Source organism: Elephantulus edwardii, unplaced genomic scaffold, assembly GCF_000299155.1.
Source record: "Elephantulus edwardii isolate Elephantulus edwardi_28Jun2011 unplaced genomic scaffold, EleEdw1.0 scaffold00038, whole genome shotgun sequence".
Classification (NCBI taxonomy): Eukaryota; Metazoa; Chordata; class Mammalia; order Macroscelidea; family Macroscelididae; genus Elephantulus; species Elephantulus edwardii.
Window position 1 is genome coordinate 15,805,370 of NW_006399788.1, and position 22,635 is coordinate 15,828,004.

General features: G+C 41.4%; 1 protein-coding gene across 1 annotated transcript in view; it reads right to left on the reverse strand.

Annotated features, from left to right (window-relative positions):
* Positions 1 to 22,635, reverse strand: part of NUGGC (nuclear GTPase, germinal center associated) — a 135,343-nt gene that overhangs the window by 31,714 nt on the left and 80,994 nt on the right. Inside the window, exons 11-15 of the mRNA XM_006884928.1 lie at positions 20,186 to 20,204; positions 19,918 to 20,007; positions 7,393 to 7,498; positions 5,696 to 5,829; positions 355 to 519 (exon numbers count right to left, since the gene is read on the reverse strand). Coding sequence (XP_006884990.1) covers positions 355 to 519; positions 5,696 to 5,829; positions 7,393 to 7,498; positions 19,918 to 20,007; positions 20,186 to 20,204 — 514 coding nt within the window. The remainder of the gene's footprint in view (positions 1 to 354; positions 520 to 5,695; positions 5,830 to 7,392; positions 7,499 to 19,917; positions 20,008 to 20,185; positions 20,205 to 22,635) is intronic.

The following is a 22,635-nucleotide window of genomic DNA, read 5'->3' on the forward strand; positions in this document are numbered from 1 at the left end:
TTTTAACATTGTATGATGGGATCTATATGTAATGTCAACCTTATAAGAGAGATAGGGCAAGTATTTAATATCTCCATTTCACAAAAGGAAAAGAAAAACAAGAGGCTTAAATGAGTTTAGGACTTGGCCTGAGTTACACAGGAGATGTTTGGTGGAGTCAAAACTCAAGCTTAGACCCTCCAATCCTAAATTCCAACACTCTTGTGCTGAACCACATACTCTTTCCTTGGTCCCTGAAATGCATAGTTGCACAACCCCCTACATGTGCTTTTTCACATGCAATGTGTACTTTCTCCAGTTCCCTTTTAGCGTTCCATTGTTTTGAGAAGTTATGGGAAAGGGAGTGTCACTCACCACCAGGCATCTGCCGAGGGTCCTGCGATAGGAAGTCCTGGCATTCCTTACTCCTTTCTGCAGAGGCTGCTCTATGAGGGCAAAGCATTGGCTGATGGTCTTCTCGAGCTGCTGTAACTGCTCTTCCACAAATCTCCTCAGGCTGCTCATGTGCAAGTATTCATTCTGGGGGCAAAGGCCATAAGGAGGATCAGGCCAGCCTTCCACAAAAGCACCATCCCCTCCAACTTTCCTTCCTTTATGCTCATCACCAACATATGATGTAGCCTGACTGATTCTTATTTTCCCAATTCTGACCCCTTACTATACAGATCTCCTTGGACTTTTTGGGGAGATTTAAAATAAAACAAATAACATGCCTCCTACTACTTATTTTTGGTATACAGTTCATCAAGTTATTTGGAGAAGTAACTACCCAAATATAAATCCAATTGCCATGAAAATTGTGACCTCTGTCCCTCACATCTGATTCAACAAACATAAGCTTTGACTTTGTGTAAATAAGTTTTTGAGGGTAGGTTTTCTCAGACTTTGGGGAGCCTTAATGCATAAGGAGTTGCACAGCCAACCCAAAGACAGAGGGTCTGAATCCACCAGCTGTTACAAGGAGAAAGTATGACAGTCTTTTCTTGTGTGCTTTACAGCCTCAGCCACTGTAGGATTAGTTGTCAGTAGGTTCTGACTCCAGGGCACACAACAACAATTTCTCAAACTTTAATGTGCATACGAATCACCTGAAGATCTTGTTAAAATCTGAAGGCCCAGGAGTCCACATTTCTAACAAGCCCCCTCAACATTTTGGGCCACATTTTGAATAGCAAAGGACCACAAAAACAAAACCATGGTTTCTGATTTCAAAGACTACAGTCTAGTCAGAAGAGAGGCATCTATTCAAACAACACAGACGATGTGACTTTGACCTCTAGGTTCCAAACTTTAAATTCATTTAAATGCCATTCCCCTTTGTAAGAATCTTGACTGATTGCACAGTGCCTATAGTGGGCAGGTGCCATACTCTTGAACTTGACACTTGCAGTTGGAGGTGCCAACCAAAACCCAATCAGATGTGGTGCAATGTCCTCTTTCCCTCTTCCTCTTCAATTCTAGTGGACTTCTGGTGACTCCAGGTGTCCAGGTAGAACTGTGCATTATAGGGTTTTCAATGGCTGATTTTTTTCAGAAGGCATTTAACAAACTTTCTTTCTAGGCACTTCTAGGTGGAGTCAAACATCTGGACTTTGAGTTATCTAGCTGAGTGTGTTAACTGTGCTACTCACACCATAATCACCCATTGGCAATGAGTCAGGTTTTGTCTCAGGTGACCTCACAGTACAAAGTGGAACTGACCTGTAGTGTGTCCAAGGCTGTAAATCCTTCCAGAGTAGACTACCACATCTTTCTCCTCTGGAATGGCTGATGGGTTTGAACCATTGGCCTTACAGTTTGCAATCAAGTGCCTAACTGCTGTACCACCAGGTCTCCTCTATTGCCCAGAGACTCCTAAGTCTACTTCTTAAGCCATTTCTTTATTAGCTCAATACATCTTCCCAAGTAGAGGGCCCTAAATTTGTTACAATTCCTCAAACATCTCATGTCTTCTCTGACCCTTCATCTTTGTTCATGTATCCTCACCATACACCACACAAGGCAAAGCTCAAAAGTCACTCCTTAGGTCATACTTTCCCTGGTTCCCTTAAGGAGGGTGGAGCTCTCTTTCCTGTGTTCCGGCAGCATTTTGCACAGCCCTGTATTGCAGCACTCATCCTGCTGTGTTATGTCTATGTGACTACATATGTCTCCTTCCCTGGACTATGAACTTGCTGAAGGGGCAGACTGTGTTGTTCATATTTATTATTCCAGGAGATGGCATGAAGAGTGCAATCTATAAGCATTTACTGAGCGCAGGAAAGGCACAAAGAAAATGCCAGATAATATAAACTTTTAGTTCTATTGCAAATTTTATGACCAAAATATTCCTGGAATACATGTGTGACCTTTTACAGATGAATGCACTTCTTTGGACCTCAATTGCATCATCTTTAAAGTAAGTAAATTGAGCTAAATGGTCTTGAAAACAATCTCAAACTAAAGTTTTGTGAGCCTTTGAGTTTATGAGCATTCAAGTTTGCGTCTTAGAGTTTTCTAGTTTATGGGGACCATTTAGTTTTAGGAGTGCCCTGAGGATTTTCATCGTTTTCCCATTCAGTGTTATATAAGCCATGCATGTCTTCTCCTGGAGTGTTCTTTATTCTTTTGAATTTGTAGTGTCACTGATGACCAAGATGAAATAAGACAGAAATTATGAAAAACGGCATCTAGGGATGAGAGTCTCCAAATATTCTACTCTCAATAAATCCCTGGTGAATAAACAGAAGAACAATAAAGGGGTTGGGGATAAAAGTACAATAAGAAAGGCAAAAGTTGCCATCTAGCGTCAAGGTTAGTTAGCCTGATTTCAGTCATTTTATAAAGTGTGTAAGATACCAGCATTTCTCTAAGCTAGATGGTGGCCCAGTAGTAAGAAGATGTGTTGTCAACACTAAGGGACGTAGTTTGAATCTTCCAAGGGAGAAAAATATGCAGTCTCCATATGACTAACTGCCTCTGAACATGCGCTCAAAGGTGAGCTAGGAGTCAGTTCTGACTCCGCTGCACAGAACAACAGATAAAGAACACATGAAGACTCTATATTTTATTGTTTGGTATTGTTAATAATTCTAAAACGGTTTCAAAATTTAAAAAAAAAAAAAAGAAGTTGCTATCAAGGTGAACAAGTGCTGCAATTTATTCAAGACCAAGGAAGAATAGCTTCCGATCGATTCTTAGTGGTAAGGAATAGCACTACCAATGCAAGAGTACAGGTAAACAGTTCAAATCCACGAGCTGCTCCACAGGAGAAAGATGGGCAATCTCCTCCCATGCGATTTATTGCCACTGAAAATCTGCTGGAGAGTCAGCTATAGGTCGGTTCAGACTCGACAGTACACAACAACAACATACCTGATTCTTAAAAGCTCATGATATTTCTGTCCATTTAAAATCAACTACTCAAAAGATTTAAAGATTGTAACCCAAACTCAAAATCAAGTTTTGAGTCACAATTTTTAAAAACTATCAATCATATACGTTTCTGATCTGATCTTTTAGAACTTGAAGTAACTGGCAAGATTCTTGCCTTTCAACTTTCCACCAATGAGCCAAGACTAAGACCAAAATCTGGGGCCAAGGAATTTTGAGGGAAGTTGTTGGCAACTCCCTTTAGATAGCTATCACAGAAATGCAGATCAACCTCTTGTATTTTCTCCCGCCTGGGGTTGGCTCCAAGGATGGGGCTGAGCCTAGTCTCAGAATCAGCACCTCAGCAGAGAACAGCATGAGGGGGGCAGACCCTTCCATGTTTCACTGCAAAATGCTTTGTCCTTGTGTTTGTAAATAAACCAACCACACGCGGCACCACATCTGATTGGTTTTCCGTTGGCACTTCCAAAAGCAATCTTTTGCTGGGCAGAAAGGCAAATTTCATCCTGCAGGAACTTTTTCGGGAAGTTTGAAGGTCAAACCCTGTCCCAGAATTTCAGATCTCTAAGCCTAATGAGAACATTATCTGATTCCAGGATTTTAACTTTTTTTTTTTTTTCCCCTCACAGAAGCAAGCCAAAGCAAGGCCAGAGGAACATGATGAAGAAGAACGAAGTTTGTGTTCCAAGTCTCTTTTATGGGAAGCTTTACAAATGTGGACACTGTCCATCTCTACCTGGCATGCTTGCTTTTCACGCTGAAGCCAGGGCTCCTGCATCTGCCTCCCTTTCCCGCTGGGCAGGGTCAGCCCTCGATCACATTCCCACATTCTCAGGGTCAGCCCCTGAAATCTCTGAGAACTCTGTGGGTTTGCTGGCCCTGCCCTTTCCTTGTTCCAGCACAACAGGAAGTCAGCCAACTTGGTTGTATGAAACTAATGGGGGAAAGCAAAGCAGGAGGAAAATTGACGTGGTTGGTGATTGATAACAGCAACCAGTTTCTCTCCAACATTCTCCAAGGCCTCTGCCAGCATCTTTAGCTGCTTGGCCTTCCTATTGTAGGGTGAATACATTAATGAAGTCAGTCCTTCAAAGAGACACATTTCTCCATTACTACAAGAAAGGTAAATTTTCAACTTCTCATTCAGAAGGCCTGTATTCTAGATGGTGATGATGATTATCTCAATTCTTCACTGAAACCTCCTTTTCATTTCCTTCCTCTCTGGTTATTTTACTCCAGTGGCTCTGTGTTTAAGTTTCCCACTGCACCAGAGAACAGAGGAACTCCACAGGTAAATGAAAACCTTTTCAGATTGCACACATACATGTGTCCCTCTAGGATGGCCCGGTGCACAGGGAGCTGTGCTAGTAACACTCCATGGGAGGTTCAAATCCCCCAGTAGCTCCTCCAGGAAAGATGGGCAATCTCTCCCTGTGATTTACATCCCCTAAAAACCCACTGGAGGGTCAGCTATGGATTGGTTCCAACTTGATGGCAATGAATTCAAATTTTCTAGGATAACCAAGAATGGCCTACACTCCACTAGAAGCAAACAGAATGGCTCCTGCCATCATTTACACCTATTTCACCTTGTTCAAGTGTCAGGGGAGATGGGAAACTGCCAGACTCTCCTTCCATTCCCCTCTCGGCACATCTGTCCTGCATAAAATATCACTCCTTTTCATTTCATTCAAATGCATTCTTTTTAGCCTTCTAATCAACTTTGTCTCAATTACTTGCTATTCATCAGAAAGCTGGACAGTGACTAGGAATGATAGAAGGGGAATTGATACCTTTGAGCTGTGGTGTTGGAGAAAAGTGTTGAATATACCATTGACTGCTAAGAGAACAAAAAGGTTTTTCCTAGAGAGAGTGAGATCAGGCTACACCTTGGAGGCAAGGATTCTGAAGCTTTGTCTCACATACTTTGGACATGTTGCAAGGAGGGACCAATCCTTGGAGAGGGACGTCGTGCTTGGGAGGGTGAAGGGACAGCGCAAGAGAGGAAGACCCTCAATGAGATGGATTGATTCAGTGACTGGGGTAATGGAGGTAGGTGTGTCAGAGACAATAAGGTTGGCTCAGAATAGAGTAGGTTTCAGGGCTGTTGTACACTCTGAGTAGCAAGTGACTCAACGGCACATAACAAGAGCAACAACTATCAACTTTGTTGTCTTCTCCAGAGTTTCTAAGCTTAGTATCCTCCATGGATGTGAACAGAAAAACAAACAAACAACAAAACACAAATTAATCTATAAACACAGTAAAGGGAATGGTTTGTTTGGTCTGGGAGGGAGAATATGTAATCAGGTGTCTTGCGTACCGGCATGTCGTCCGTGGAGTTGAAACTGTCTGTGAGGAGCAATAGGCCAAAGGCTTCAGTCACGTACTTGGTCACCATCCTCCTCTTCATGTCTAAGACTCGTTTCCTGATATACTCTCTTAACTTGGGAATTTCTGGAATTTATAGACAGTACAGTTTTAAATGACCAGAAGTTGTACAGTAGATAGAATTCCTATCAAGAGACCTGGGTTAACTATTGTTGAGGTCTTACATAGGCTGGATAGCCACTACATCGATTTCTCTGAAGGACATTTTCTCTAAGTCTAGGTTCAACAACACGAGTGTGAGATCAGCAATATTAACTTTATGTAGTAGGGAGAAGCACTGCTAACCCAACGGCCGTGCCTGCCTAACAGCTTGAATCCACCAGCAGCTCTGTGGGGAAAGATGGGCAGTCTCTTCTCATGCCATTACAGCCTTGGAAACCCAATGCAGGATCAGCTCTGAGTCTATTCCAACTTACCAGTGATGAGAGCTAGAGAAACAAACCACAGACACACCTCATTTTACTGCCCTTAGCTTTATCATACCTGGCAGATATTGTATTTTGGATTGTTGGGTTTTTTGTTTTGTTCTTTTTAAGAATTGAAGATTTGCTCTAACCCTGAGTCAAATAAGTGTATTGTCACGGATTTTCCAATAGCACGTGTCTCTTCGTGTCTCTGTTCACATTTTGGTAAGTCTCATGATGACACAAATCTTTTTATAATGTTAAACCGGGTGGCTCCTTGGAGGCAAGGATTCTGAAGCTCCGTCTAACATACTTTGGACATGTTGTGAGGAGAGACCGGTCCTTGGAGAAGGACATCATGCTTGGGAGGGTGAAGGGACAGGGCAGGAGAGGAAGGCCCTCTATGAGGTGGATTGATTCAGTGACTGGGGTAATCGGGATGGGAGTGTCAGAGACAGTGCGATTGGCACAGGATAGAGCAGAGTTTAGGGCTGTTGTACATAGGGTCGCTATGAGTCACAAGCGACTCGACGGCACATAACAACAACAACATTGTGCAATTAATGAAAGTGTGATATTGTTATGTGCTGTTAAGTCGGAACCAACCCATAACTGACCCTCCAGCGGGTTTTTAGACTAAATGGCACAGGAGGAGATTGTGCAACTTTCTCCTGCAGAGCAACTGGTGGATTCAAACTGTATGCCTTTGGTATTGCTCTGCAGCTTCTTACCTCTAGGCCACCAGAACTCCCAGATGAGGCCCTAAGAAACCAAGAAAATATTTACAGTTTCAGCAGCCCAATGGAGGGTCACTGCGAGTCAAAATGGACTCCATGGCAGTCAGGTCAGTTGTTATTCTCCATTTTCCTCTAATAACTATCTTTGGACCCCAACCATGTTGATAAGTCAGGCATGGGTGCAGTTCCTCCTCTAGATTTTAGATGCTATGAAGGGCCATGTCTTCTGCTTTTCTGTATACAACGGATACTCATAAATACTTTATGTCATTTCAAGCCCAATTTTAAAGATGACTTTACTCAATCCCTGAAAAGATTTAGAGAAGAGGAAATACTGTGTTCTCAGGCACCACACATTAAAGAGAAACAGAAAAAAATATTCACTAATAGTATATAAACTGGAAAGCTGAAAGTGAGTCAAAAGAACCTCCAGAGAGGGATATTTGGAGTGTCAAGCTAAGCCTTCAAACGTTAGTGACTGTGATTACCAGTTTCCTCTTCAGTGAGCAGAGTCCGCTGCCAGTACTCTTGGGCACTGACGGTGTATACCAGATCTGAGGCTTCTAGAATCTTGGAGTCAGCTGGCAGTTTTCTCTGAAATGAGAGAGGCACATAGGGAATAGAATAACTTAACGATTGAAGAGGAAAAACGAGAATGTCTCATGATAATCCATCAGCAAATTCAGCTACTTTGCTTCAGCTCTGTAAGAGCCCCATAGAGAAAAGAAAATATTCTATAAGGCCGGGCACTTCCATCTGTACATTCCTAACAAAGTTCAAAGTTGTGAAAAACCAGTATGCAGCAATTAATGTTCTTTGACATTAAAAATATCAATTAAAAGGACATGTATAAAACATTAGCTTAAAAGGTAAGTAAGATGTTGGGGGGTGGTGATAAAAAAGTGACCCTTTTTAGGAAAAGAAGCACTTCTCTTGCAAAAGCTTTGGTGCACTGGAGTCAGCATATAGCATCTGCCAAGTCGTGACTGTGCACATCTCCTCCCAATGCTACATTTGGGGTAGCCTACCTTGGAGAAATGATGAAAGTTATCCAAGTGTTCAGGTCTTTCATTCATAGGGTCACTATGAGTCATCTATGACTCTATGGCACTTAACAACAACAACAACAGTGTGAAGAAGCAGCACTGCAGTCCTAAAAGCACACAGTTCAAATCCACCAGCAGCTCCACGGGAGAAAGATGAGCAATCTCTTCCTGTGCAATTAACTGCCTCTGAAAACCTGCTGGAGGGTCTGCTATTGTCCAGTTTTCCAACTTGAAGGCACACAACAACAACAATTACCTTGGTAAGGGTTATCGAGTCAGCTCTGGCTCACAGAGGTGCTATGAACTGAGTGCAATTGCAACACTGCCTTGTTCTGCACATTTTCACAATCACTGCTGTGCCTCAGCGCACTGCCGCAGCCCCTGTGTCAGTCCATCTTGTTGAGAGTCTTCCTCTTTTTCACTGACTTCTCCTCTATCAGGGAACACTGGTGGCCTACTGGTAAGGAACTACACTGCCAAACCTAAGGCACAAGGTTCAAATCCCCCAGCTGCTCTACAGGAGAAAGATGGGCAATCTTCACCTACACAATTTAATGCCCCTGAAACCCCCCTGGAGGGTCAGCTGTGAATCAGTCCTGACCTGATAATACACAAAAGAAAACAGCAACAACAACTCTACCTTTCAGGATGTCCTTCTCCAGGGACTGGCCCCTCTTGACAACATGCTCAAAGCATGTGAGATGAAATCTCACCCTCCTCACTTAAAATTGGCAAAGATGAATGTTATCGATTAGATTCTATCCCTCAAAAATGTTTATAACTCCTGACCCCAAAACCTGAAAGCAACTCCCCCCAAACCCCTCTATTTGTAACTCACAAGTTTGTTCTCTCTAGGTTTGCTCCCTTTCCTATAGGTAACCTTACCACTGAGTTTTACTTCAGACCTGACCCCGAACCCAGTGCCAGTGACAAAAAGGAAATACAACTGCCAGCAAAAGAAGCAAAGAAGGATGAAGCCTCTGGGTTCAACCAGCCATCCACACTGGACCCACCTGGGAAAACACTTTGCAGTCCAGAGGGGAGCAAATGAAAGGAAAATATCTTCTAACAGAACAAGAAGGCAAGCAGCCTTAACCCAAGACCACCAGTAAGGTGATAAAGTGTCCTCCCTTTCCCCTTCACATCAACGCCCCTGTTCAGCATGAAGAAGCCAGAGAGTCGGCATCCAGTTCCCAAATCTATAAGACAGTTGATTTAATTACCATTGGAAAATGCTTATCATTCCCCTGTAGCATCTGGTCCCCACTGGATCCTTTTCATTTCCTTCACCTGCTCCCCCCACCAACCAATTTCTTCAGCTCTGCAACTGCATCCCTCCTCGCCCTTCTGCCCCCAACCCTCACCTCCTTGTACCCCCAATATGCTCTTTCCCAATAAAAAAAAAATAGATCCTGACCCCAATGCTTGTGACTATAACGCATTGTGAACGAGTTACATTTATTATGCTAATGAGGCAAGATTAGAAGAGGGTATATTTTGTGTGAATTTCTTTTGAGATCTAAGAAAGATTAAACAAACTAGAGGCAGAGATGGAAGAGAGATGCCAGGCCACAAGAAGATCTCCCAGAAAGAGAAACGCAAAGGGAAAGGACCTTCTACTAGGGCCAAGAGAGAAAGCCACCACCTAGGGCCAGCATCCTACATTCAGAATTCTTGCTTTCTAAACTGTGAGAAAATAAACTTCTGTTTGTTAAAGCCACCTACTTGTGGTATTTCTGTTATAGCAACACATGGTAGCTAAGAGAAAGAACAGTGGTAATATTTACACCAAGGGAACCATCAAATGCTACATGTCAGAGCATTTATTTTATTTTGAACAGAGAGCTGGTTGCTAAACATTTACCAGCACAACACGTCCTCCAGCAAAGGCAAGTTTCCAACATGATGAATGTGATAATGTCACTAACTGTACATGTATGGGAAAAAAGTGAATTGGCAAATGTTTTTGCGTATATACTTACCACAATATTTTTTAAAAGTACATGTTTCTTGGCTGGGTGGTGAGTCAGTAACCATATGCATTTTAATAATGAATACATTTAAGCAAATGATGGTTTCAAATGTCATGAAGTTAAGAATCCTGTGAGAATCTGTATTTTTTTTTATGATTAGAAAATCATTTTAACAGCAAAGCCACACTAGAATGACACATGCATAGTGTCCCATAATTGTTTTTTCTTTGCATATAAAAGAAAAAAGAGAAACCACACAGTCTACATAAATCTGTTTACATGCATGTGCCCAAGAACACACACACACACATGTTTGGAGGCAACAGAAGTCAGTGAAGAGTCATCGGCCTCCTTCTGCTGAAAATGTGAACAACTGAGTAAGTAGAGACCCTGGGGGCCCCTCCTAGGGTGAGATGCCATCTCTCTGGGAAGAAGTGAGCTGACAGAGTTAAACCTGGACAGAGAAACCAGATCAGGCTTCTCGAAGCCACCCACACACTGGAGTGAGGCTGAGCTGCAGTTGAAGAATCACCTAAGTTTGACTTTACTTTTCCTTCTCTTACAGATAGACTTCTAGCTGAGACGGTGGACTGGGCAGCCGGCAGCCTAGACTCAGATAATGAACAAGACTCTCTTCAACTAAGACCCCACACAACAAAGGTAACACAGATGAAGGATAATTCTGAAACTCTGAGTTTAAAAGAACAAGGTTAACAAGTACTTTCAACATTGACTAAAGGAAGGAAATTAATGAAAACACAGAATGAGACAGAGCAGAGTTGCTGACAGTCTGACATGGCCATTTTGAATGTCTGTCTGGTTGGTGTGGAGATTCTGGACTGTAGTGGTGTCCACAGTAACAAGAAAAGTGCAAACTCCCAGTATTCCCTGTATCTTCCCAGGGTCGTATTGTTCCTCATATCTCCAATTATTCCCAAATATTCTCCAAATAACCTCAATAACCTCAATATCAATACCAACCAGGTAGATGACAGTGTTTCCTCAAAAGCTAAAGCCAAGTTCATACCATTGTAACTAGTTGTGGAATGACACACACACACCTCTACACTCGAAGACTCCTGGGAGTTGCACGTTGGACCCCATTTGGCCTGCAGCAGCCCCTGGATTGGTAGGGTTACCATCCCCGACTGAGATCCTTGTCTCTGAGATTTATAAAAACCACAATAAAATAAAGACGAGTATATCACACTGTTTCATAAGCAAGAGATGCTATGCATTTGGAAGTTGGACAGTAACGAAGGATGACAGAAGAATTGATGCTTTTGATTTATAATGTTGGAGAAGAGTCCTGAATATCCCATGGACAGCCAAAAGAACAAACTTTATATGTCTTGCAAAAAGTGCAACCAAGTTGTTCCTTGGAGGCAAGGATGGTGAAAATTCATCTCACGTACTCAGGGCACGATGTTAGGATGGCCAATACTTGGAAAAAACATCCTGCTAGGAAAGGTGGAGGTCAGCAAAAAAGAGAAGGACTCTCAACAAAATGGATTTGCACAGTAACTGTATCAGTGGGCTCAAGTATAACAGCGATGATGGGAATGGCACAGGATAGGGCAAGGTTCTGATTCATTGTTCATAAAATCACTATGAGTCGTTGTTGACTCAATGACAACTACTTAACAAGAGAAGAACTTTATAAAAAATACTAAAAGGAGGTCTTCAGAATAAGTGCTAACAGCAATAGACAACATTGTGAAGTGAGCATACATGACAACATTCAGAAATCGACTCAGACACAGAAATAAATGGAGTATAATAAACATATGACACTAAAAATAGGGAACCAAAGGTACCAGTCTATAAATGACAATGCAAAATGAGGGGATAAGCAACATAACTGCAGAATTTCTGAATGAAGAAAAAGGAAACTTCAATACAAAGTGAATTGTTTTAGATTTGGGAGTGAAATAATAACTTATAGGGCAACCTCCAAACAATTAATACGGCTTCTAAACACGACATCACTACTTCTGTAAAAAAATTAATATGCCTTCTCATTAAAATGAAGAGGAAAACTACAAAGACTTAGTAAATGCTAAACCAACAAAAAGTCATAAACACAATTAACTCAGCACAGAAAAGTAACTGAAACAAAGAAATAAACATAGGAATAAAAAGGACAGCAAAATGACAGTAACAAAACCATATCTACTAAACTGAATGTGAATGGACTACGTACACCAGTCAAGAGAAAAAGAGCAGCAGAATGGATAAGAAAAAACATGACCCAAAAATCCAATGCCTTTTATTAAAATTCTGAAATACTTAAACTAATCCTGATATACTTACTAGATTATATTGAATTTTAAGGGTAAATGTTTAAGTAAGTATACAAGAAGAATACTATTAAGTTGTAAGTATAAGAAAATTGAGCTTTCCTTTGATTTCCTCACAGTAACATTTAGCATCAGAAGGCATAGGAAAATATCTATAAAGTGATCAGAAAAAAGAAATAGGAATAAAAATGTTTCACTTTCAGAAATTATCATTCAAGTATAAAAGCAAGAGGCAAACAATAAATGCAAAATTATTTGTGAAGTATAGTACACATTTAACCATCTTACAAAATCAACCAGGACATGAAATAAAAGTCATGATAAAAAAAAGGGGGTGGGAGTTAAGGAAAGTTTAAAACTATCTTCTACTGCAAAATAAAACTAATGTGTGACAAAATTTAAACAGTTTCACAACAACGAAACATTAAGAAAGGAATATGCCGAGCTGTATCTATGCTAGCTGAATATTCATTTTAAAAAATGGTGAAAGTTTTAGCACCAAATCGGTTTGTAAATACAAGAAGATTTGTAGTTTGCACTTAAAGGCTCTAGGTTATTTTCCACTGACTCGCAGTGACTCTCTTGGGTTGGTTCCAACTCATATGGACCTTTTCTCGGATTTCTAAGGCTGCAAATCTTTAGTGGGAGGAATCCTCTCATCTTCCTCCAGGGGAACAACTGGTGGATTTGAACCTCTGACTTTTCAATTAGTGGGCTAAAATGTTGGACAATGGAAGAAGAACTGATGCCTTTGAAGTGTGGAGTTGGCGAAGAATATTGGCTATAACATGAATTTCCAAAAGAACAAACAGATGGGTCTTAAAGGAATAGAGTCAAAGTGCTCTTTATTAAGTAGGGATGGTGAAACTTGCTCTCATATACTTTGGGCACGTTATCAAGAGAGGTCTGTCCTTGGAGGAAGACAGCGTGCTTGGAAAAGCAGAGAATTAATGAGAGAAAGAGGAAGACCCTCAATGAGAATTCACACACAGACTGCAGGGGTCACAGTCAGAGAGGAGCAGCACTTAACAACAAGTTGTTTGAGTAGTTAAACAGAAATCATTTCAATCATACCAATCCCCATTTTTCCCCACAGTAATGAGTTGTTTTTATATTAAATAAGTGGAATTAAACAGAAAATGACCAATTTTTTCCCCATATTGTGACAGTGAAGACCTGAGTGACTATAAGTGCTCAGGTAAAGGTGCTTATCATCTCCCAGCCAGTACAGGGACCAGTCCCAATGAGACCCAGCAAAACCTACTGCCTGTGACTCATGGTGATTCTCCACTGGCTGTCCAATGTTGCAGGAGGAGACTACCTCATCTTTCTTACATGGTACAGCTGGTGAATCCAAACAGCCTTCAAGCTAGCAGCCCATCATGCAAGCAACTGCACCACCAGGGCTCCTTCCCAGTGGGAACTACTGTTTCTAAACTTGGCTTCAGTGGATGCAGCAAGCCTGCCCAGGGCACCCAGGCCTTCCCCAAAGCCAGCAATGGACGACAGAGCCGCATCCTCCCCAAGAGAAACCTGCCCCACACAGTCGCCCACATCAGGCTCAAAGTGCTGCTCTGTCCACCTGACTAGGAAATGCTGTCTTGAGATTTTTCTCAATATCACTGAAAATTGAGAATTTAAAAGCAAATAGAAATTTTTTCCTGTAAAGTAGAAAATAACTCCAAAGTTCAACAGTGGAGCATGGGAAGTTTTCCTTAGATTTTCTGCCAGTAATGTATCGTGCTAGGTCAACATTTTTCCTTTTTGTAGAAAACTAAAGTTAGTTTGATTTTCCCCCCCTGCTAAAATAATTTCCTCACTAAAACAAACCCTAGGATAAAACAAAACAAATAATTTTGAGTGTGCCTCAAAATGTTTAGAGAAATGGTGACTCCTAATAAGACATTATTTTCAACTGCTTCTATCTAGCATTCAAAGTGACTTGCTAGGCAGTCAATTCTGACCCCAGGCCTGTTGGAGTAGAATGTGTTCAGAGTTTTCAGTGACCTTTCAGAAGAGGTTGAAAATTTTTCTTCTGAAGAATCTCTGGATGGACTTGAACCTCCAATCTTTCAGTTAGCAGTCAAGGATATTAGTTATTTGTACCATCCAAGAACTTGGCTATTTCTAATGTTAGAAGAGAAGTATAAAGTAAGGCAGATCTGCGACTTTTCTCATCCTCACTTCCCATGAAACCCATGATTCTGAAAGAGGAGCTGGCATTGTCTCCTCAGCAGATTCTCCTTGCAGGCCAGCTACAGACGTGGCCATTACACTGTCATGATCTTCACGATGTTTATGCATTCACTAAACTTACTATTTTTATTGTGGCCTTCTAAGTGATCGCAAGAAACATTTTTTGTTAAAGTATTTTTCTCACAATACATCTTTGCAACTGCCAAACTGTTGACCTCTCATATCTCCTAAAGCTCTCTTCTCCCTCAGCTTCCTCAACATCATTGTCTCAATGCCACCCCCATGTCCCACCCCTGTTCTCTATTAGCCCTTGGTCTTAGTTTTTCTCCCAAAGGTTGATAACAGGGGTACTTTTTCTTAACAATAGAAAGATTTTCTTTATTAATGATCCTCAACTATATTTCTTCAGACACAGAAGTTTTAAACTCAAATATTTAGAAGAAAACAAGTTAAGATTGCATTATACTGCAACTCACTACCAGTAACATGATGGCAGGGGTTCTTGACTGAATGACCTAACCTGTCTACAGCTAGGACGTAGTGCTGGCCAATGAACTGGGAAAGCTTTGTTTCCTGAACTGAGAACATTTAAAAGGAATCGATGCTCCCACTCATCTTCCTCCCTATACACTTCTTCCTGCCTGGAAAGTGAACACAGGGAATGGGCTATTACAGCTCTGTGGTGATGCCAAGATAGTAAGCACAAAGAAAAAAAGTCAACTTATCGGAGTTGACTCCCTATAAACTATACCACTAGAGGTGGCGATTGGTGGTGGTTGCCATTGGGTGGACCATGACTCAGAAAGACCTTGTGAACAATAGATTGAAACTTGTCCTATCCTGTGCCATCCTATCTCCACCATGCTCAGTTTCACTGTTGCAGTCACTATGTCAATCTATCCCATTGAGTGTCTTCCTCTGTTTCACTGACTTTTGACCTTTCCCAGCATAATGTCTTTTTCCAAGGAACATGCCCAAGGAGAATGGGAAAGCAGAAAAAGGAAAAGACTGCAGCAATATCACTGAGGCACGTCCACTTCTCTGAACTGGTCACACCTGTATTATTATGTCAGCTAAATTCATTCCTTTATGCTTCTGACACAAGCCAAATACATCCCTGCATTATTGACTTCTTTGTCTACTGTCCATTTGTCATACTTCTTTGAAAAAGCAACCTTCCTAAAAAATGCACAGAACATTTGCCAAACTGACATCTCCAAACGGTGTCTAAGGGGTATGTATATGATTTTTCTCCCCAACGAGAATTTTTTTTCTCTCAATTTCCATTTCAGTCAACGTTTTTGGTTGGTTGGTTGGTTGGTTGGTTGGTTGTCTCTGTGTAGTCAAATGTACTCTTAACTAATATATCAGAATTCTCAACCAGGAGACATTTGGAGTGGGAGCATTCTTGATTGTCACAATGACTGAGGGATACTATTAATATTTGAAAGGCAGGGAGCTATGTCTTGACTTGCCGTGTGAAGCCCACCCAAAATATCAGTACTCTCCCTATTGAGAAACACTGCAAAGTTCCAAGAGTAACTTGCACCTGGCTCCTTCCATTCATTGTCTCAGAACATCATCCCTCCTCATGGCTTCCAAATCTTTTGTATATCCCAGATGAGATGGATAACTGTGGGTGGTGCAAGGAATTCACACTTGACTACTAGCCTAAATGGTAGTGATCTGCTTCCATATAAGATCAAAGACAAGAAAACTTTAAGAAATAGCTGCACTCTGAAATACACAGGGTCACCAGAAGTTGGAATTGATTCAATAGCAATAAGTTTGCTTTGTCTTGTACTTCTTTACTAAAATTCTGCCCCACATCCTCTAGGATTAAAGAACATTTTTCCTTAGGGCTCCCCAATGTTCACTGGTTGTTTATTGCCACCAAGTTGGAACCTCCAGTGGGTTTTCAGAGGCAGTAAATGTCACTGGAGAAGAATGCCCATCTTTCTCCCCAGGAGCACCTTGTGGATTAGAACCACTTGCCTTTGGATTAGCAGCTTAACTCTTTACGCACTAGGCCATTGGAGCTACCTGCTTCCCTAGCTGGCAAAAATGGTTGGAATCCATCAAAAGGCTCTTAGAAGAAAAGCCTGGTGATTTACTTCCAAAAGATCACACCTATTGAGAATGGTAATTGTTCCAAATGATGCAACATTCCATACTATGCTACGTGCTGACTCTGAGAAGAATGGGAATCCCAGAACATTCGATTGTGCTTATGCAAAATCTATACTTGGACCAGGAGGTAGTCGTCAGAACAGAGCAAGGAAACACTACTGCATGGTTTAAAATTGGGAAGGGTGTACACCAGAGATGTGTCCTATTTCCACACCTTTTCAATCTATATGTGGAATAGATTATCCATGAGGCTGAGCTCTATGAGGAGAAATGTGGCATCAGGATTGGAGGAAGACTCATCAACAATCTGCATTATGCAGATGACACAACCCTGCTTGTTGAAACTGAGGAAGATCTGAAGCGCTTGCTGCAGAAGGTCAAGGACTGCAATCTTCAATATGGATTAGAGCTCAACATCAAGGAAACAAAGATTCTCACTACTGGGCTGATTGGCAGCACCATGATGGATGGAGAAGAGATTGAGATTGTTGACAGCTTCAGTTTGTTTGGCTCTGCAATCAACACTCTTGGTACCAGCAGCCAAAAGACAAATTACATTGGGAAAGTCAGCTGTCAGAGACATCTCTGAAGTATTCAAGAGCAATGATGCCATTCTGGAGACTAAGGTGCACCTGATACAGGCCATGTCTTTGCAATCACTTGTTATGCATCAGAGAGCTGGACAATGACTAGGGATGATAGAAGGAGAGTTGATACTTTTGAGCTTCGGTGCTGGAAAAGAGTGTTGAATACACCATGGACTGTAGGAGAACAAACAAGTTTGTCCTGGAGAGGGTAAAGCCAGGCTGCTCCTTGGAGGCAAGGATTCTGAATCTTCATCTGACATACTTTGGATACGTTGAAGGGAGAGACCAGTCCTTGGAGAGAGACATCATGCTTGGGAGGGTGGAGGGCCAGCGCAGGAGAGGAAGACCTTTGATGAGATGGATTGATTTCATCACTGGGGCAATGGGGGTAGGTATGTCAGAGACAGTGAGATTGGCAAGGGATAGAGCAGGGTTTAGGACAATTGTACGTAGGGTCACTATGAGTCGCACACAACTTGATGGGACATAACAACATCAACATACATACAAGTAAATGTTTATAATAATTAAAAATTAAAACCAAGTGTTTGGAAAATTAAGACATCATGTAGTCTTGAGAGGTGTGGGTGTGGAGACCAACCTCAGTCCAGAGCAGCCAGAACCAATCACTCTGCAAACTGAGGTGCTGTTGCCCAGATCCTATCTGCACAAGCCAATTTGTCTTATTCATTAGCAATAAACAGAGCGGTGAATTGCGCATTGAAGTATTTTATGTTTCAGGTTCCAGAAATAATACATTAGACACTCATAAAACACATATTTCTTTAATGCCAACAAGAACAATTCATAGGAAAAAGAACAGCTTTGCTGAATTATCACCTCATTAAAACTGGCATTGAGGAATTACTTCATAGAAGACTGGTATGCGGCCTGATTATACCCAATTAGAAACAAAAATGTTGAAATTTTCCCTTTCATGTTGTAAAACAGACATTTCCTGCATCAATCCTTATGGAATGAGAATTCAGAAAGTAACTGAGCGTAGAACGGACTATAAAGCCAAATGTTTTTATTACTTAACTTAGTACTGAAGATCTAGTTTCAGCTAGACTGTAACATCTACTACATATTAAATCTCATATAGCAAGTATTTTCTTTTATTTATATGTTATTTGTAAATGGATTTAATTTTCATAGTTATATAAGACTTGTGTTACAAGCTGACTGTGTACCTATTCTAATTATAGGGTAACAGAAATAATTTAAGTCAACACCACAAGTTCCACAGAATGATTGTTTAAGAAAAAAAAAAAAGAACCAGCTGTCATGGAGCTAATTCCTACCCTTGGTTACTACACGCACTACAGAACAAGACTGATGTATAGGTTTTTCTTAGTTGTAACTTTATGGCAACGGATCGACAGACCTTTCTTCGACTGAACCTCTATGTGTATTTAAACTGCCAACCTTTGCATTAGTGTTATTGTTATTGTTAGGTACCATCCAGTCAGAACCGACTCATTGCTGACTTTCAGTGACTTTTCAGAGGCAGTAAATTGCATAGGAAGAGACTGCCCATCTTTCTCTGGCAAAGCAGGTGGTGGATTTGAACCACATGCCTGTGGGTTGGCAGCATGACTTCTTACCTCTAAGCCACCTGAATCCCCTTGCATTAGTAGTAAAGTGAAAACCATATGTGCCTCCCCAACTTTACAGAATAATTATTCTAGCTTTAAAAATGCAACTTAGGCCTTATCTTCCAAGAAGCTCCTTAAGAAATTCTTTTTTAGCCACTCAAAGCTACTTGCACAGCATTAAACCACTGGAGCTCCCCTCTTCATTCACAATAGTAAGAAGACGAAGACAGCCCAAATGTCCATCAGCAAATAGATAGATGGAGAGTTTGTGGTACTTTCACACAATGGAATATTATGTACTATTAAAAAAACAACGAAAAATTAGTGAAAAACCCCAAAACCTACCCAAGAAGGGCGAGTCTATAGAACATTATGCTGAATGAAAAAACTCAGTCACAAAAGGACAAATACTATGTAAGACTGCTACTGTGGAAATAGTGAGATTGAGGGTGTGATGGGAAAGCAGAAACAGAATGTACAGACTAGAAACAGTGTAAAAGATCAGGGGAAGAGAGGACCAACCTGCAGGAAAAAGACAAACAGATAACAGAGATACTGCAATTAGCAACAAAATTTGCATAACGGAAGAAGGACGGGCAATCTCCTCCTGTGGAATTAACTGCCTCTGAAAACCCACTGGAGGGTCAGATATGGGTCAGTAAACAGCAAAAACAACAATATATATAAATGTATGAAAACCAGTTAAAAAAAGAAAAATTACTTGCATATAGTTCACCAAACCCAGCAGGTTATTCAATGATGTCCTTCCCTCTGCCCCTTTCTTCCACTTCTTCACTTTACTTAAAAACTGCTGGTTCCTTAAAATTCGGGTCAGGAGACTGAGGAGTTTTCCCTGGCCCTCTCAGCCACCCCAGGTATGACTGGGGCATCCTTCCTGTGTGCTGCCACAGCCCCATACACTGTCCTGTATCAAGCCAAGCTGAACCTGTGTGGGGATCCCTGATTTATCAGCAAACCGTATGTCTATTCAGTATCCCTCTCCTTTCATTGTGCAGAGGAGACAAGGGAGGCTCAAGGAAGTCAGGTGATTTGCCTAAGTTTGCAACAGGAATTCAGCAGTAGTGATGGGTTAGGTGCCCTTACCACTCCTCAAGACTAAACACACAGCTGTTTCTCAGAGCCACAGTGCTAAAGACACACTTAGGAAAAGCAGTTAACGCACCTTCAGTTTTTCCTTGAGGATTCGACTTCTTTGTAGTTTTAGTGTCTCATTTCTTTCTAAAACAGCCTCCCGCTGGCTTTGAATAGCTTGCTAGGTTGTGAAAGAAAACAAGTGTGACAAAGAGCCCAGTTTACCACTAGAAACAAAGGGATGAGCCTCCTTCTTTTCAGTTGATCTTCATTTGCCCCCATAATCACACAGCAAATATTGGATTTATATAGTAGTAATAATGAGATACATTCTTTTAAAACAATTAGTCCGTACTTACATTTCCCACTTTCCTTTCCCTGAAAGGAAAACAGAAAAAAATAAGCAGTTACTTAATTTGTATTATGATATCCTGGTAGTCTTGTGACCTTAGCTGTCACTCCCAAATGCTCTATCTTATAATTCCTTCTAAAGTCCATTGGTCAAAACTGTCCTTATTTCTCTCACTGTTTTATCTAATATGAAATTTCCCAGTAACAACACCTCTTGTTCTAATCACATTGCAACCTTTTTGCGCCCCCCACAGATCTTTGTATATGAGTTTTGTCTTCCACATCATTTTCCATCCTCTTTTGTATTCTTCGTCTTCCCTCATCATCACCCATACTCTTTTGTAGTGTGAGCTAAAAAACTCAGTATGACTCTCGGAATCTGCAGCCTACTATGATGCTCAACAGCTCAATAAACTAGATCCAACTCTCTTCCGTTTTAGTATTTGCGCTGGAAAGGACTAGTTTACGGTCTTATTCTGTGGTGGTGGCGGGGAGTGGGTAAGCCAAAAGTAGCAAGAATTTGGATGATTGGGGGGGTGTAGGAGCCTTAACCTACTTCAAAGAGGAGGCTTCTTCTGGTTGGTGTATTCCTGGGGCCAGCAGTCAAACTTGAGTTTCAGATAATGTAGAAGGAAATTATAAAGGTGACAGGCAAATAAGCTGTTAGAGTAGAAGAGCGTCAGAGATGCTACATCCTGTGACCACACACCCACATATTCAGACAGTCTCACTTAGGCTTGTTGTTGTTCTGTGAGTATTTCGGATACTCCCTCACTTTGGCTTAGTCTGTAGGGAACTGAACTGCTAACACCTCATGGTGACTCTCTGGCCACTGGAATCTACCAGCGTCTTTGAGGAAGAAGGACGGGCAATCTCCTCCAGTGTGATGTCTAGCCTTCAAAACCCTGCTGGAGCACCGGCTAAGAGTTAGTTCTAATTCAAAGCCAATGAGAGAATAGCATTTTACTTTCAAAAGGGTGCCTAGGTGGAGATGACTATTGAGCGTCCCATGAACTCCCAGAAGGACAAGCCCGTTTTGGAGGAAGCATGGCCAGGGTACTCCTTAGAGGTAGGGACAATGAAACTTCATCTCACGTGAAAGGGAATGTTGTCAGGAAAGATCGGTCATGCTAGGAAAAAGGAAGGTCACAGAAAGAGAGAAAGGCTCTCAATGGGATGAACTGACACAGTGACTGTAGCAATGGGCTTGAGCATATCAGAGATCCTGAGAACGGTGAAGGCCAGGGCAGAGCTCAAATCTGTTGTTATCTGCTGTAGTCGACTCGAAGACACTAATGACAACAGGTGTCCCAGAACGTTTACACTTAAGTATAGGATGACAGAAGAAGATTTGATGCCTTTGAGCTATGGTGTTGGAAAAGAACACTGAACACGCCACGGATGCCAAAAGAACAAATATGTCTTGCAGAAAATAATAGTCAGAGTGCTCTTTGGAGACAGATGATAACGTTTCATCTCATACACTTTGAGTATGTGGTTGGGAGAGGCTATTCCTTGGAGAGGGACATCCTGGCGAAGGAGAGGAAGATCCTCAGCCAAATGGATCATCAGAGTGACTGCTGCCACGAGCTTTACTGTGTCAGGAAGTGTGAGGATGCAGGATAGGGCAGGGCTCAGATCTGTTGTTCACAAAGTCACAACGAGTTGTGATCAACTCGATGGCACCTCACAACAACAATAGCATAAAGGTTGACAGTTCAAACACCCTCAGTGCTGCCACAGAACAAAGGACTGGCAATTTGCTTCCATAAAGATTACAGGAAAACCGTATGAAATAGTTTTACTCTGTAGACATAGGGCCACCTTAAGACAGAATCTACTCCCCAGTAGCAAGTTTGGAGTTTTGGTTTCATTTTCAAATATGTCCCAATTAGGAAGATAAGTTATGCAGTCACCTTTGTCAGAGGGGGAACAGAGATCTACACAGAAACTAATTTCTCAGTGGACTCATGAGGTACTGAAGGTTTGGTGGACACAGCACCCAATCAAATTACTGCCTATAAAGTTTCTGTGCAAGAAGTAGAAACTTATTTTTAGAAAAATACTACTGTAGTTACAATAACAAAATATTCGTCTTATGCCTAGCGTGCATATATCAGTGCCTGTAAAGTTAAACTGTAATTTACTTTTTTGATCCTTCTAATGCTCTCAGTCAGACCTCTGGTGGCCTCGTGGTAAGAAACTGTTCTGCAATCGCAAAGACATGCAGCTTGAATCCACCAGCCTCTTTGTGGGAGAAGGATAGACAATCTCCTTCTGAGTGATTTACTGTCTCCAAAAACCCGCTGGAGGGTCAGCTGTGAGTCAGTTCTAGCTCGACAGTACAAAACAACAACAATGCTCTTGGTCAAAGCCATTATTACTACTCAACTAGAGTAATGTTTTGAGCTGGTATTTTGAAAGTCACTGATTTTTGTCAAGTTTTCAGGTGCTTTTG